The sequence below is a fragment of the Pseudoliparis swirei genome, chromosome 4 (genome assembly GCF_029220125.1).
Source record: "Pseudoliparis swirei isolate HS2019 ecotype Mariana Trench chromosome 4, NWPU_hadal_v1, whole genome shotgun sequence".
NCBI classification, from domain to species: domain Eukaryota; kingdom Metazoa; phylum Chordata; class Actinopteri; order Perciformes; family Liparidae; genus Pseudoliparis; species Pseudoliparis swirei.
In genome coordinates this window covers 6,527,240-6,543,542 of record NC_079391.1, presented here as the reverse complement: position 1 = coordinate 6,543,542, position 16,303 = coordinate 6,527,240, and the positions used below count along the sequence as shown (strand labels likewise).

At 41.3% G+C, this 16,303-nt stretch overlaps 2 protein-coding genes across 2 annotated transcripts; one reads left to right on the top strand and one right to left on the bottom strand.

Moving 5' to 3' along the window:
- The first annotated feature begins 1,255 nt into the window (after positions 1-1,255).
- LOC130192598 (interferon regulatory factor 2-like) lies at positions 1,256-8,242 on the top strand. Its single transcript, XM_056412690.1, has 6 exons — positions 1,256-1,345; positions 1,464-1,563; positions 5,309-5,683; positions 6,109-6,161; positions 6,963-7,053; positions 7,645-8,242. Exons 1-6 carry the CDS (start codon positions 1,256-1,258, stop codon positions 7,791-7,793), a joined length of 858 nt encoding a protein of 285 aa, XP_056268665.1. The 3' UTR covers positions 7,794-8,242.
- Positions 8,243-8,778: 536 nt separating this feature from the next.
- LOC130192395 (CDC42 small effector protein 2-like) lies at positions 8,779-16,256 on the bottom strand. Its single transcript, XM_056412363.1, has 5 exons — positions 16,175-16,256; positions 13,637-13,875; positions 12,181-12,282; positions 11,991-12,069; positions 8,779-11,111 (listed from the first exon to the last, which is right to left on the bottom strand). Exons 2-4 carry the CDS (start codon positions 13,688-13,690, stop codon positions 11,995-11,997), a joined length of 231 nt encoding a protein of 76 aa, XP_056268338.1. The 5' UTR covers positions 13,691-13,875; positions 16,175-16,256; the 3' UTR covers positions 8,779-11,111; positions 11,991-11,994.
- Between the last annotated feature and the right edge of the window lie 47 nt (positions 16,257-16,303).

Genomic DNA, 16,303 nt, shown 5'->3' with positions numbered 1-16,303 from the left:
TGATAGAGTCTCGTGTAGAGTGTACAATTTTACCACGAGAGTGATTTAATACAGAATCTGGTTTTATTGCCACTAAAATAAAGACTGCAGACATTCATATCGTGAGTTATGTACAAAGAATGTACCATAATATAGAGTACACAGTCATTTTAAATGCTCATTTGATAACGTGCATTGTATGCAACTACTACAATGCTTACAAGTTTAACAGAATAATAATAATTTACTATGAACTTCAAAAGTAAAAGAACTGTAGAAACACAAAAACATAATTGCTTCCTCAACCCTCTTGGCACGAAAGAGAATCCGATTGGACTGGAAGTCACTTCGCCCTCCCAGTTCCTCCCTGTGGTTAAAGGACCTGGTGTTCTTCAAACTGGAGAAAATCAAGTACTCGCTGCGGCGCCAGCCGGAGAAATTGAAATCTACTTGGGGTCCGATCATACGATACTTTGATAAATTGAGGACCCTCTCATTCCATTCATGAACCATTTCTTTGGCCTTTGACGTTTTTTTAATACATTTTTTAATTAACTTTTTATTTAAGTTATCTTGACGCTGTTGTAGGAATTAATAATAGCAATAACTTACAATTTCTAAATCTCATTACTGGTTTCTGTTTGACTGTATTACCCTCCTACACCATTTTTACTTTAGTGAATACTTGAACTACACATACTGTAAAGTGCTTTTTGGCAATTGAAGCAATTTGCTTCCGTTGGGGGAATGTTGTGGGGGAGAAAATAAAAAAATGACAAGTTCGATGTATAACTGTGTACTCTGATTTTGAGAATAAACACAATTTACAACAACAACAAAAAGTAAAAACTGTTGCACCAGTTGCTTCCACCCGGTAGTTTTACTTGAAAACACACTTTAGTTACCGCATGAAAAAAACGTCTAGCAGCCACTAGGTGGCTTTGGAGTGTTAAAAAGTGACTAATCCACAATGGGTGATCATCAATCATCACTCCTCCACCTCAGTCTCTGCCAGGAAGAGAACAACATACCGTACGGTACTTCCTGTAATTCGAAGAGCCACTTAAGCAGCGAAGAAAGTGATGGGAGGGTTTACGGGGGATTGTCATACCTGTGAGGTCTGTGGTTGGGAGAAGGCAGCGGAGGAGAAAAGGGGGGGGGGGGGGAAAGAGTCACCTCAGTTTGAATCTGAGCATCCTGAGAATGTTTTCTGTCCTTGCTGAAACTCCAGCGCCGCCGCCTCTCCACCTTTCCTCCGCGCACCTGGAGCTGCAGGATGCAACGAGCAGGCCGGCTGAGGCTGAGGCCGTGGCTGGAGGAGCAGATTCAGTCGGGGAGGTATCCAGGAGTCAGCTGGGTGGACCAGGTGGAGCTCTCCATCTCCTCCTCATCCCACACAAACACATGCATGCCCTGGTTTGCTGTATGTTTTTAACAAACTCTCGGCAGCAATGTATCACGGCATCTTCTATTTTATTCCACAGTCGGCACAAATCTTCCAAATCCCGTGGATACACGCCGCTCGTCACGGATGGAGTATCGACCGAGATGCCACACTGTTCAGGAGTTGGTCCGTGCACACCGGTAGGAGCCCCACATTCATACAGATGGGATTTGTGATGGTCCCTGAGTCCATCCAGAATATTTCTTATTACCTTCGCATTGAAAATGCGGAAGGTTATGTTTTGATCGCCGTGTATTTATTTATTTGTATGTGTGTTACTCGCATAACTCAAAAAGTATTGAACTGAATCGCATGAAATTTGGTGGGATGATTGGTTTTTATCCGGGGACCATTTGATTCGATTTTGGGATCGATCGGGTCAAAGGTCAAGGTCAAAGTCATGAAAAGGTCAAAATCTTCTTTTCACCATATAGCGCGGTCAATTTGTATCCAATTGTCATGCAACTAATGCCAAAATGTGGCGAAGGTATGCGCTCTACCGAGTGCCCGTTCTAGTTATCCTGTGTGGTGATCTTGCTGCATGAGACTTATTGTGATGTTCCTTCCATTTACACTTTCATGCTGCAACTTCATATTTGTGATCTCTTGTAAGAGAATGGACCACTTGGGTCGGAGCACTACAGCACGGCAATGCGGTCGAAATCAATGTTATGATATTGATGATAATATGTTAATAATGTGAAAGTTTGTGTGTCAAATGTATTAATCAACGCTAAATGTGATTAACTTTGTTCAAATGTGTGAAACAGAAATTGCAGGATATTCTTTTTAAACTCGCCTCACGTATTTATTTAGTTATCCTGGTATTTATTACATTCCCGGTTCAATAATGACGATAACCATTCCCAAAATATATTGTTTTTACTGGATGAGTCCAAAGAATAATCCTTGAAACAGAGTATACTTTGTTGAATTTACATCAGGTGAACTCTCTAAATGTAAATGAAAAATGTGGCATTTGGTCATTTTGACATAATTATGGTGATTATTTCCATCGTGGAGACATTTCCCTGCTCAAGTATTCCCTTTTATACATTTACCAGATTTATATTATTAAGCCTGTTTTCATCTAAGTGATGAGAAACTGAAACGAATGTTAGACAGTGCCAGTGTATGCCAAAAATAAATATATAAACTATAAACAAACTTGTATAAAGATAATTCATAAGTTTCTCTTTCTATTAGCATCTAAAAGCTTTCCAACCTGTATCATTATTGGATATCACAAGACGTAAAACTAACAATCAAGTACAAATTATTCATAGCAAACCTTTCAGTTCATTTATTTGGCATTTTCTCATCGAAATCGAGAAATTAATAACTTCATGTCCAGAATACACAGAATAAGAAACAATACCTTATGAATAATATCTAATTAGTATTTTTATATTCATATTGTCACAAACACATGTTAGTTCTCTCTATCTGTAAACTCATTTATGTAAGTTCTGAGTAAAGTTGTCACACACACACCCGCATACGCACACACACACACACACACACACCATGGGAAAGCTCAGGGTGATCGTATCACTGTCAAAGTACGACAGAGCTTAATTAAATAAATAATTATAATACAAAAAATACAAATACAAATAAAGAAAAAATGAAAGATGGACATGAGTAGAAAATATATCGTAAATTAACACTATTTTTTATTTTTTTCTAATTTTTTTCGTGTTCATTTCTGTTCAGTGAAACTAAGAAAAAAAAGGAAAGAAAAGAAAGAAAAGAAAAGTACAACAGAACTGCTCTTCACAAATCTAGGAAAGCATAATCAACAGTTTAATGAAAGTAAATGAGAATCTTCTCAAATTGAGCTCAGTATTCAAGGGTTAAATACAACAACAAAAAACATGAACGAATAAAAAGTTCACAGATTATATGACTGAACAATCAATGGCTCCTCAAGTCATCCGTGCCAGTGGGAGGTTGCCTCCTGTGTGTAATGTCGCTGCTGCTGCCGCTCCTTCTCTTCTTGTTGGCCCTTGTCGGCTGTAACTGATCCTTTGTGGATCTTTGGAAGCTCCGTTGACTTTATTACTTTGACTGGCTGCTTTATTCAGAAGACTGGCAAGGATCCACATAAATATGAGAAGTCAGCCCATTGGAGGAAGTCACACACTTGATGATATCAACACATTGCGTCCCCACGATGGAGAAACAAGGTATCATAGGTCATCAAGGCTACGCGTATAGGTCATGCACTCGGTGTGAATACACCTCTCCTGTAGGTTTCTGCTGACCTCCAGTGGGTGAACCTGCTGCAGCGATGCAGGTCCAGGACTCCTCTGACCACACAGCCACCGGGGAGGTGTGGTCAGAGCTGAACACACGTTTTCAGGTATAGGGTGATGACGCGTCGACTGACAGGGGCCACTGGGTGGTTCTTCATAACTCATCTTCAGGGCCTCCGACATGAATCACATTCATGGATCCAAATCCATTTGGTTTCCAGTTGTGTGTACAAATTAGATTAGATTAGATTAGACTTTATTCATCCCCAGGGGGAGATTTCTTAAAGCAGCAGCAAACATGTTTACAAATATACAGTTCAATATACATGAAAAAAATTTAAATAATAAAGAAAATGAAAATATAATCATACAAATTGAAAGTGTCTACAGTGTAAAGTATGAAATGAAAAGCAGTGCAAGGTGTATTGATGTTCACTTGAGGAGCATCTGGCCAACAGGGATCTATTGTCTTAAAGCTGTTGGCCGGAATGCTCCCCTGTATCAGGAAGGTTCTCCTATATCAGGAAGGTTCTCCTTAATCAGGAATGTTATTGTGTATCAGGAATATGTCCTTGTATCAGGAATGTTCCCCTGTATCTGGAATGTTTTCCTGCATCCAGAATGTTCTCCCGTATCAGGAATGTTATTGTGTATCAGGACTATGTCCTTGTATCAGGAATGTTCTCCTATATCCTGAATGTTTTCCTGTATCCAGAATGTTCTCCCATATCAGGAATGTTATTGTGTATCAGGAATATTTTCGTGTATCAGGAATGTACTCATATATCAGGAATATTCTCCTGTATCCAGAATGTTCTCCTATATCAGGAATGTTCTCCTGTATCCAGAATGTTCTCCTATATCAGGAATGTTCTCCTATACCAGGAATGTTCTCCTGTATCCGGAATGTTCTCCCATATCAGGAATGTTATTGTGTATCAGGAATGTTCTCCTATATCAGGAATGTTCTCCTGTATCCAGAATGTTAGCCTATATCAGGAATGTTCTCCTGTATCCGGAATGTTCTCCTATATCAGGAATGTTCCCCTGTATCCAGAATGTTCTCCTATATCAGGAATGTTCTCCTGTATCCAGAATGTTCTCCTATATCAGGAATGTTCTCCTGTATCCGGAATGTTCTCCTATATCAGGAATGTTCTCCTGTATCCAGAATGTTCTCCTATATCAGGAATGTTCTCCTGTATCCGGAATGTTCTCCCATATCAGGAATGTTATTGTGTATCAGGAATGTTCCCCTGTATCCAGAATGTTCTCCTATATCAGGAATGTTCTCCCATATCAGGACTGTTATTGTGTATCAGGAATATTTCCTTGTATCAGGAAAGTACTCATATATCAGGAATGTTCTCCTATATCAGGAATGTTATCCTGTATCCGGAATGTTCTCCTATATCAGGAATGTTCTCCTATATCTGTCTGTTGGAGAACATGCTCCGCTGTCCCTGCAGTAGGTGGTGTCGTGGTTTTGGGTTCTCCAGTATGGATGATCATTTCTTCATGTCCTCCTCTGCGCCACCTGTTCCTGATAGTCCTGTTTGCAGCCGGTCGGCGTCTCCGGTGTCGTATTCCTTCGCGTCCGACCAACGCTTGTCCGCGTTCACTCCAGGACGATACCGTCCGGGCAGAGACGAGCCGGACCCCAAGACGTGGAAGGCCAACTTCCGCTGCGCCTTGAATTCGCTGCGTGACGTCTGCGAGCTGCAGGAGCGCCGCAGGAGGAGAGGCGGCGCCGCACACCGGGTCTACAGGATGCTGCCCGGCGCGCAGCCGCGCAGACGCAGGAGAGGCCGGGCGGGTCAGAGTGCACGGACCTCCTCGCAGGGGGACATGTTCTCAGAGAGGCCTCGGGAAAGACGGCCGAGTCTCATCGACGGCGCACACGCCGCGCAGCCTCGGCCTCCCGCGGCGAGACCCGCTTCAGGCCCGCCGCGGGAGGCCGAGGACCCTGAGGGAGACACGACGGGCAACACGCAAACACACGGTGAGACGCCGGTGTGTTGTTGTTCTGTGACTCGACGTTGCCTCTGTAGCCTGATAACAGCTGTTGTTACCTTCGCATTGAAAATGCGGAAGGTTATGTTTTGATTGCCGTGTATTTATTTATTTATTTGTATGCGTGTTACTCGCATAACTCAAAAAGTATTAAACAGAATCGCATGAAATTTGGTGGGATGATTGGTTATTATCCGGGGACCATTTGATTAGATTTTGGGATGGATCGGGTCAAAGGTCAAGGTCATGAAAAGGTCAAAATCTTATTTTTACCGTAGCACGGTCAATTTGTATCCAATTGGCATGCAACTAATGCCAAAATGTTCATAATTCAATGCCCAATATTGTGATATGCGAAGGTATGCGCTCTACCGAGTGCCCATTCTAGTTGTTGTTGTTGTTGTTGTTTTTCAGGTACCTGGGATGCCAATCCAGAGGACCAGGAGCAGAATGAGGCTGTGTTTAAGGTATCAGATCTTTCATGTCTTGACCCTGTCGTAGAGACTCTCACTGGCAGAATGACTGACCTCAAAAGACGAGGAGTGGAGTTCTCAGGGCAAACTGCTTCCTGGGAGGCATTTGGGTTCTGGGTTTAGTTTAGTTTAGTTTATTAACCCTCCTGTTACCTTAGGGTCAATTTGACCCCATTCAATGTTTAATGTCGGTGTTCTGTCGGGTCAATTTGACCCCAGGCTATTTTTCACTGTGTCAAACATATAAGAAATATCAACTTTTTTATATATTTAAAGGGCTATTTAGGTAGTCAACAAACAAACATAAAGTAGCTCACACTTAAACTTGGAAAACAATATTAATTCTAATAATTTTCTGGAGGTTTTAATTGCTGGGGTCAAATTGACCCCAAGGGTAAAATATGTCAGTAAATATAAAGGTAACAGGAGGGTTAAACATTGAATGGGATCAAATTGACCCGAAGGCAACAGGAGGGTTAAGGATCCCCATTAGTCTACACCGTAGTGGAGACTATTCTTCCTGGGGTCCAGGCAAAAAAACATTACAATATAATACAAATACATAAAATGCAGTACAGCATGATCAATTATCACAAAAACACTTAGACTTTGAAAACAACATATACATTAAAAGCAAAATAATAATACCCAAATACCTTAATTACCTAAAATAATAACCCAATCTACTATAATTTCCTTTCTGATTATTGCTGCCTTAAGTTTCCTTTTGAAATCACATGTATTTCTTGTTCGAGTGGGTGAGTCCGACTGAGCGGAGGTGTCTTGTCTCCTTAGTTGATGGACCGCTTCAGCAACGCTGACGTCTGGAACCAGACCGGGGAGCAGAGAGGACGGAGAGCTCACACGCTGTGGGACCACTGGCACTGTACGGCCCCGTGTCGGACTTCTAGAGTCTTCATATGGTTTTGTGATTTATTTTCATTTTATTTTCTAACGGGGGCAGATTGCATCAGTCGCATATTCACATTGTGTTCACATGCAGAGCGGCAACTAAGATATAGTGCCGGCCAAATGTGGATTTTTAGGGGAGTATTTCTGTGAGAAAGACCAACGGAGAGGAAATAAAAGCAAATATTTCAGTCACAAAGATTTAACCACCGTATCCCACATAAGTAAGTTAGATGTGTGTGTATGTGATAATGAATGCTGCAGTTGGAAAATAATAAATAATAAAATCCTATCATTTAAAATAGCTTAGGATGAAAGTCCATTTTCACCAATGTGAGGAAAAAAATTAGGATCCTGGAAGTCAAAATGATGAGATACTATCTCATCATTATGACTTAGCATCTCATATTTATAAGATACTATCTCATCATTTCGACTTACTATCTCATAATCTTGACTAACAGGATCCTAAAGTTGTTCTCACGGTGGCGGGATGGGCTTCCATGGAGTAGAGCTCCTGTGTTCTTCTGCGTTCCTTCAGCTTCCCACGTCGCTTTCTGCTCCTCAGGCGCTGGTGAAGACAACCTGACCTCTCAGCACACAGAGACCGGCGGTGACCCGTTCGGTCCGAACTACATCAAGGAGCTCTCCGATTGGCCGATGCACCACACCGATGACTCCCCCTGCGTCTCTTCGTGTTACCGCCACCACATTTGATTAAAAGCTGATTTTTATTTTTATTTAAAGCTTTCTGCTGTCAGTCTGCTGACCACTGAAGAAGGGAAACGAGAGAGGCCGGGCGGATGGAGAGAATACTGCTCCTCTCTGCTGAAGCTCTTGTTCCAAGCCAAGCTTTCCTCTCTGGCATCACCGCTTCTCTGCGGTTCAACGCCTCAAACTCACTGACACGACACCGAGCTCAGAGGAGACGGATCCCATTTCGCTGTCGTGCAGGATCAGTCACCGCTCCTTCTTTTGTTCGTTTGTACTGGATATTTAACATAAACAGCTTTTAGTTTCACCAATTTTTAAGTCTTCTAAAATATATATACTCAGTTTTGTATATTGTCATGCAGCACATGCAGTTTGTTTGTGTGATATTGCACAACCTTGTTTTCTGTTTGTATTGTTAAAATAAGTGTGCAAATAAAAGTACATTACCATGTTGTGAGTCTGTATATGTGGATATTGTTTATGACCTGAGGGCTTCAGAAGCTGGTCCTGTAGATTACTCCAATAAACTGTATAACCAGCAGCGTCAGACCAACTCACTATATGATTAATACAAAGAAGACAACTGTGTTTAAACATTTTAAGAAAGATTTTCAACAGAACACAACATTAAAGTAATTAAATACCACATACTTTAAATACGTTGTGAGATTATAGCACTGTGAGTGCAAATATTAAAATAAATAGAGCCACTTATCAGCAGAGGGGTGATTTTACTTTGATTCTAGTACTAAAGGAGGATTTTGAACGCAGGTCTTTCACTTGCTGTGTCGTATTTCTACTTTGTTGTATCGTTTTGTAATTTCAGTTGAGTAAATTATCCGTGCACTTCTTCTTCTACTGCTTAATATTGACATTAATCTTTTATCAAATTATTGGTATTAATTGTTAATAAGCACCACCATCCCCCCTTTCACCCAATAGACGTGGGAGTTTTGGATCGAAGTGAAAACATGGAACACACAGCCGGTCAAACTTTAACATTTAACATTTATTTCTCATTGTTTATTCTGAAAAATGCAGAAGAAAAAAAAAGACTGATGAACTTCCCTTAAAAGTAGTAAAGACTTATCAGGAAGTTCCTAAAAAAAGAAGAAGCAAAAACAAACAAAAACACTGCTCCAACTCTCTCTCCTCCCACTGATGTCATACAGAAAAATAGCCTAGAATATGTATGACCCTGAATACATATATAAACGATGGATCCATTACTTTCATGTTACATATTTACAGTATCATCATAGAAGAAGTCCAATTACAAGAATCCCAAAAGGAAACAACATTTTAAAGTCACATTCAACCAGTCCACAAGCACAGCCTGCTGGTCACATCATGTACTGCAGCCCAGTATGTCTGACACCTGCTGGGAAACAAACTCAGACTAATCGATACAGATGTGGATCTCTTTTCACACAGGAATTACTACAGGAACATTTAAAGAGGAACAGATGGGCACTGGGACAATATCCAATCGCATAATTAAATCGTATGGCCGTAAATAATAAAGATATTACAATTGTGATTATATATATATATTTATCAGGAAATCTGTGCCGCCTGGTACCAACACAAAATATCTTCTTAAAAAAAAAAATCATAAATAGTATGACAATAGCACGCATTTGACACCAATTTACACAGACTTTTGCTCGACTTTAACACCACCACCACATTCTGTTGTTAGCGAATCATAAAGATGTACATCGAGAACAAATAATGACATGTGTTGGTGAATCCAGGCCAGCTGGTTTCGCTCGACACGCTTCACCTCTTTGATTCAGAATGACAGTGAGACGCGATGAGGGTCATCCCCCCCCCCCCCCCCGAGGATCAGGGGCCACGCATCCAATGAGCATTCTGCAGCTGCTCCGTCACTATTTGTAAAAAAGGTATTTTCAAATGGAGCCAGGTTCTGAAATTTGGACGACATACGACAATACTGGAGGGACGAGAAGACCGAGAACTCGACTCCGATCATTAGCGCAACCGACAACCAGCGTAATCTGGCAATAAGCGCTGCGCTCGTCCACGTTCCCCGACGAGAGGAACCCTTCGTACAGAACGTCATCTCGACTTGAATAAAGGGGAGAGAACTTTAAACGTCTTTTAACACTGAAGCAACTGGATCACAAACACGGCGACGAAAAGGTGGGTCGCAGCAGGTTGAATGCATGCGTCAGCTTTAAGAGGTCCGGAGAGTTTTCAAAATAAAAGAAAGAAAAACAACATTAAGCTGTTAAAGATCTCCAGAGGAACAAGATCATTTCTGCCAAGATGAACGGTGTCACAACCAAAAAACGGAAGGAAAAATGATGTCAAAACAAGACACTGGGTGGGGGGGGGGGGAGAACCAGCAGTATCACGACCCAAACTGGTTCTGATGGACATACAGGAGGTCGGCTGCCGGTTTGAGAAGACGGCCGACTGTATAAAACCCGGCCCACGTTTGTGCTGTGATTTAGTTACTTCCAAGTACAATTCTAGTCGTCACAAGACATGAAAATAAAAATATAAAAAAATATGAATCCTGTTGCAACCACTGAGCTTCGCGCGTATAGCATCAAGCTGCCCAACACAATAATGAACGTGACTTCAGAAGGCAGATTAGGAAGTTCATAGTTTATTAAAATTCTATATGGTTCAAATCTAAATGAGTATAAAAAAAACTTAAGAGTTGAAATCAATGCAAAATTCCTAAGCAAGTGTGAGTGTACAATGTAAGAGCCAGTGTACTCTACTCATTTCAAGTTTATTACAAGACAAGCAATCTCTAACCCTGAAAGAAGCTCAGAGAATGAGTATTTATCAGAATAAAACAATGAACGTAATCGCTTTTCTTTGTTTGTTGCCTCGCCACCTCTACCTGTCCTTTGATAAACCTCTGAAAATTAAAGAAAGAAACTGAATGTTCCAAATCTCCAGCGTGGCCCAGCCACCGTGAGGTCCGTTTAACAAATCAGATAATAAATACAGGCATCCAAATGGGCTACAACGGCAAATATTTGTGAAAATATTTTTCCTCATGCATACACACGCAAGCATACATCTGAGATTATGAGCTTTCTAAACCCTCTTATCTATTCCTAAGTTACTCTTTGCAGTGCAACAGTATGGCAGCAAATGGATAGCAGTGCTTTCATAAAAAAACAAATTTAAAAAAAGGAATGGAAAATAAAAATATATACAACATTATGGAAAAGCAGTAGTTTCATCTTTTGGTCCTACGTCCATTACAGACAGAACTGCTTTTTTGAAAACGCTTCCTCATATCAACAACAGTAGTTTCCACAAGACTGTGAAGGGCTGCGGGAGAAAGAGTGGAACACATGTTAGGATCTCAATACCAATCGTTGGGGGGGGGGGGGGGTTAAAGCCAAATCACACTCGTCTACCATCAAATCTGAGCCTGTTGGGGTCAAAGTTTGGGTGAAGAGTCACTTTTAGAAAGCTTATTTTGCCTCTTTCACCCGTCTTCTCTTTACAAACATGTTTGATAGTGTTGGGTGGATCATTTTCGGCGCCCGGAGAGAGACGAGATCGGGTTAATAAAGTTAAAGCGACCACGGCAACATCCGAGTGGGAGTTTAAAAGCAAGGCGGTGTGCAACATCAACAGTTAACCAGTTGCCCGTGGCCAGTAGAAAGGAATGCCACTGCCCTAATAAGGCTAAAACCAAAACGTAGAAATAATAATAATAAAAATTCCTGACCGAGTTAGTCATAAGAGAAAAACGGGAAGTGGTTATCAGCACAACAAAGCTAATCAATAGGACATTTATTCAGCAGAGGGAGCGTGCTGAATTCCCCCCCAAAAAACACATCATGTGATCGGTCACGTACATGCGTGACGGAGCGTGACGGAGCGTGTCCCTCTGTCTGTCCACGGCTTACAATGCCATGCTGCATGAAACTAAAACATGGATTTGGGGTGGCCAGTCCGGCTGCGTGCTCAAGAGCCTCTAAACACTTTCTCAAAACAAGCTTTTAGTGCCCGTTTTGTCGTGCGATCGACTGCCCGCTGACTCCTCACGCACAACTCGTAACATGTTGCTCGTATTGTAAAAGATGCAAGTGATCCAATTGTCCCATCAAAAAAAAGAAGACGCGACTCACAAATAACCGTTTGCGTAAAACAAGTCCGCGCTGGGCTCGTTTGGCTTTGCGGTCGTCGAAGTTCTCTCACCTTGTTACAACTGAGACCCTTCAGATCCTCCGTGCATGTAGCCGCCTTTAGATTTCATTTGGGCTTGAACGAGGTCCACCTGCAGACATTTAAAAAAAGGTTGAAATGTTAATCGACTGAAGACTTATTTTTGCTTTATTCTCGTTTGTCGAATATTCTGTGAGGACGGAAAAGAAGAAAAAAAACCTACTGAAGCCAACCCCAGGCCCATGTCCCCCGAGCCGACGTGTGTGGTGTGGACGAAGTTTGTCGGCTCCCCGATCATGGAGCGATCGATCCGCCGCCGCCGCTTCTGAAAATGAGTATCATAAACGTAAACTTCATTAGATCACTCACAGGGTTCTTACACATTTTGACCAATGGATTTCCAGGACTTTTCCATGACTTTTCCAGGACTTTAAACCAAATTTCCACGACCAAACTGAAATCTCGGTATAAACATGCACAATTTAGAGAATTTTGTATTTCAAAAATGCGAATTCCAAAGCATACAGTTCACCTTAAATGAAACAAATGAATGACACAATAGTTTGATTAAAAGAATAAACATTTCTATTCATGTTTATTCCTTTAAACACTTATATAAATGTTTATTCTTTACGTGCAAATCCATCGGTTTATATTAATTATTTCAAACTCGGCGTAAATGAACATGTGAATATACCAACATTTCCATGACTGTTCCAAAACTTGTATGATTTAAGTTTTTTTCCATGACTTTTCCAGGTTTTCCATGACCGTACGAACCCTGACTAAGCTTAAAATAAAACATATTTAAAAAGGTAACTTTAATTATGAGAGGTAAACAGCGGCCACAACAGAGCCTGCCCGGCCCTTTGCCTTCCACATTCTGACACGTTCTGGAGCTTAAACAGAGACCGATGCCGACATTCACGATTCCTTTTATCTAATCTGTTAGCGGACAGCCTGGTCATAAAAATAAACCTCATTCAATCTGAGTGAGTGTCGTGTCAAGACAGCAGGAAGTGGCTCGCTGGAGGCCCTAGACCATTTTCTTATTTACTCTATCGTAAAAAAAAAGTGGATGCAGAATGGTGGCCATTCATAAGTTCCAGTCTAGTGGACGAGAAACAGGGTTCTTACACATTTTGACCGATGGATTTCCAGGACTTTAAACCCAATGTCCATGAACAAACGGAAATCTCGGTATAAACATGAACAATTTAGAACATGTTGCGTATTGAGAGCGTACGCCGGCTTATATTTTGAGCATCTTTCTTTAAAAAACATTAATTATTTCAAACTTGACGTAAATGAACATGTGATCTTAACAAATTTCCATGACTTTTCCAAAACTTTTATGATTTAAGTTTTTTCCATGACTTTTCCAGGCCTGGAAATGACCATTTTCAAATTCCATGACTTTTCCAGGTTTTCCATGACCGTACGAACCCTGCTATGGTAAAAAAAAAAAAGGCACGGCTTCAAATAAACTTGATCTCAGAGTGGTGGCCAATCATAAGTTCCAGTCTAGTGGACGATATATATGGGCTGGTACACTGCACAACACCAGAGAATACGGCCCTGTTTATTTACCTAGATACAGACACGTGTACCAATTTCCCACCTCGACCCCGATGTTAAAAGTGAGTATAAATCAATGTGTCCTCCGATGTCCTACTCACAGGCTGTGGCTGCTCCGCAATGCAGCAGCTGAAACAAACCCAGAACTCAGTCATCCTGAGGCCGACGAAGAAGCCGAAGCAGTTTCCGCTCTCAGTTCAGACGTCTCTCTGCGTCCCTCTTCCTGTTCGGTGTTGCCAGAGCAGCAGACGCGGCCGGAAACTGACGCAAACACAGACCGCTGGTTTCTCTCGGGTAAAACCGCCGAAGAACTATTCTCCCGACACAGGGCAGAACGCTCCTGTCAACAGGGGAAAGGTGGCGGGGGAAAAAAAAGGGAATTGAACGCCAACATACTTTGACAAATTAAACACTTTTGTCAAGGTTATTGAAAGAAAGAAAACAATGGACATATCGCTTTTCCTGTCGAGCTACGATAGATGTTGATCGGCGACTTGTGGGCATCTTCTTGTGAGGTCTAATCTTCCCAGAATACCAAATAACAATATTAAAAGTGGGAACTAGAATTAAGAGGTCGATACTGATTCATTTGGCAGCTAGTTTTGTGCCTAGTGTTCTGCTTCCTGTGCAGCTCTCCCTTCTGGCAACTTACAGACAATCAGATCAAACCTAAAGACATCTGGGAAACTCTTCTGATGAAAGATAGTTCATATTTCCTTGTTTTTTTGTGAACTGCGGTTATTTACTGCACATGTACATACATCTAGAGTACTTCGATGTAGAATTCTCACGGTGTACCCTCAAAAATGGAAATAACCGTCTCAAAGGGCACCGGATGTAAATATTTCAACGTGGGATCCTGAGCACCTACGATAAACACGGGTCGTCCAAGTGATGGACAGGTATTACTTTATCTTTTCTATCTCATATCTTGTGCGAATAACAAAGTATTTGATAATAAACATGGCAACTGATCAGCTTATGCTCGAGTATGCATTAGGTGGCTTATTATCGCCGCAGCCACGATAAGATATCCATTTTTAAAATATCTCCCCGGAGTTAAAAGAACCTAGGAGGCTTAATCCTGAACAGATGAGAAAATGGAGACGAGAATATTTGGAGCATCTGACAAAATATTGAAAACCCCACATTGCTGCCTGTCGCTATTCAACATTGTATGTTGAATATCTACCACATATTCCATATACACTTCCGTTCAAAAGTTTGGGGTCATCCAGACAATTTCGTGACTTCCATGAAAACTCACTTTTATTTATCAAATGAATTGAAAATTGAATAGAAAATATAGTCAAGACATTGACAAGGTTATAAAAAATGATTAATATTTGAAGTATTAATTGTGTTCTTCAAACTTCAAGCTCAAAGGAAGGCCAGTTGTAAAGCTTATATCACCAGCATAACTGTTTTCAGCTGTGCTAACATAATTGCACAAGGGTTTTCTAATCAGATATTAGTCTTCTAAGGCGATTATCAAACACAATGTACCATTAGAACACTGGAGTGATCGTTGATGGAAATGGGCCTCTCTACACCTATGGAGATATTTCATTAGAAACCAGCCGTTTCCACCTAGAATAGTCATTTACCACATTAACAATGTATAGTGTGTATTTTTGATTCATGTTATCTTTATTGAAAAAACAGTGCTTTTCTTTGAAAAATAAAGACATTTCTAAGTGACCCCAAACTTTTGAACGGTAGTGTATGGGCGAGAATTATTGTAGGAATACAGGATCTCCAAATGACTGTGGGGTTGTGTAAAGATGCAGAGTGCAACTTTAAAAAAAAGACACAATATACGAATGAATTTGAAGGATTTTCCAAACGTAGTTAATCTGGAATAAAAGCGTCAAGGCAAAACGTCAAGTACGGCAGAACAGCAACAAGACCAGATATGTCGATATACGTGTCAGTGTTCTTTTGCTGTGTATAACTTTACATGCGAGAAAACAGGAAGAGGCATAATGCAGCTTTCACTGCGGTCAGACAGGAGGATCATATGATCTGCCAGATGCAAAGAGGTCGCTGACTAGAGTACATTTCCTTATTTGTAATTGCGGCTGACATCGAGTCTGACTGCGTTGCACTCAGCAGACCGACTGCCGACTCGCGGTGCTTACATGTTTGAAAAACGCGTTAACGGGAAGAGTTAACGCGACTCTGATCACACACGCAAGTAAAAAGGTATTTACAAACAAATAAACGTGACGTAACTTCGCACCGCTGCGGCAAAGACTCTCATCACACGGCGGCTCCGCGCTAAAAAAGGGCGCAACTCATTACGGTTACAGTTCCACAACCACACGAGACACGACCGCGTTCATATGTAAGTGACCGGTGCAGAGCGCGGTGGCTGCGGCGAAACCAGCGGTAGCGCGATCGGCTGCTAACGCCGTTAGCTCACGAGCTAACAGGTTCGTGTGTTTTTCCACTGACAGCTAGCTAACCAGGCTAACGGGAGCCCGTTTTTCAAAAAAAGGTGTGACTTCAATGTTCAGCAAAAAAACAAAAACGAAATGTAAAAAAGCGAATGAACGCTCAACTTATTGCTAAACCGGCGATATAGTGCACACGTTATCGAGACGTATGATCATTTTTTTTAAAGAGAATAAACTCACCAGATGACGACCGGTTTTGTCGGAGTAAAAAAAAAAGAGCCAACGATCGATTGAAAGCTAAAGAATGCAACAAAAAAACGAACCAGGAACTACGCGCCCCGATGACGTCACGCGACTTCCGCCGTAAAG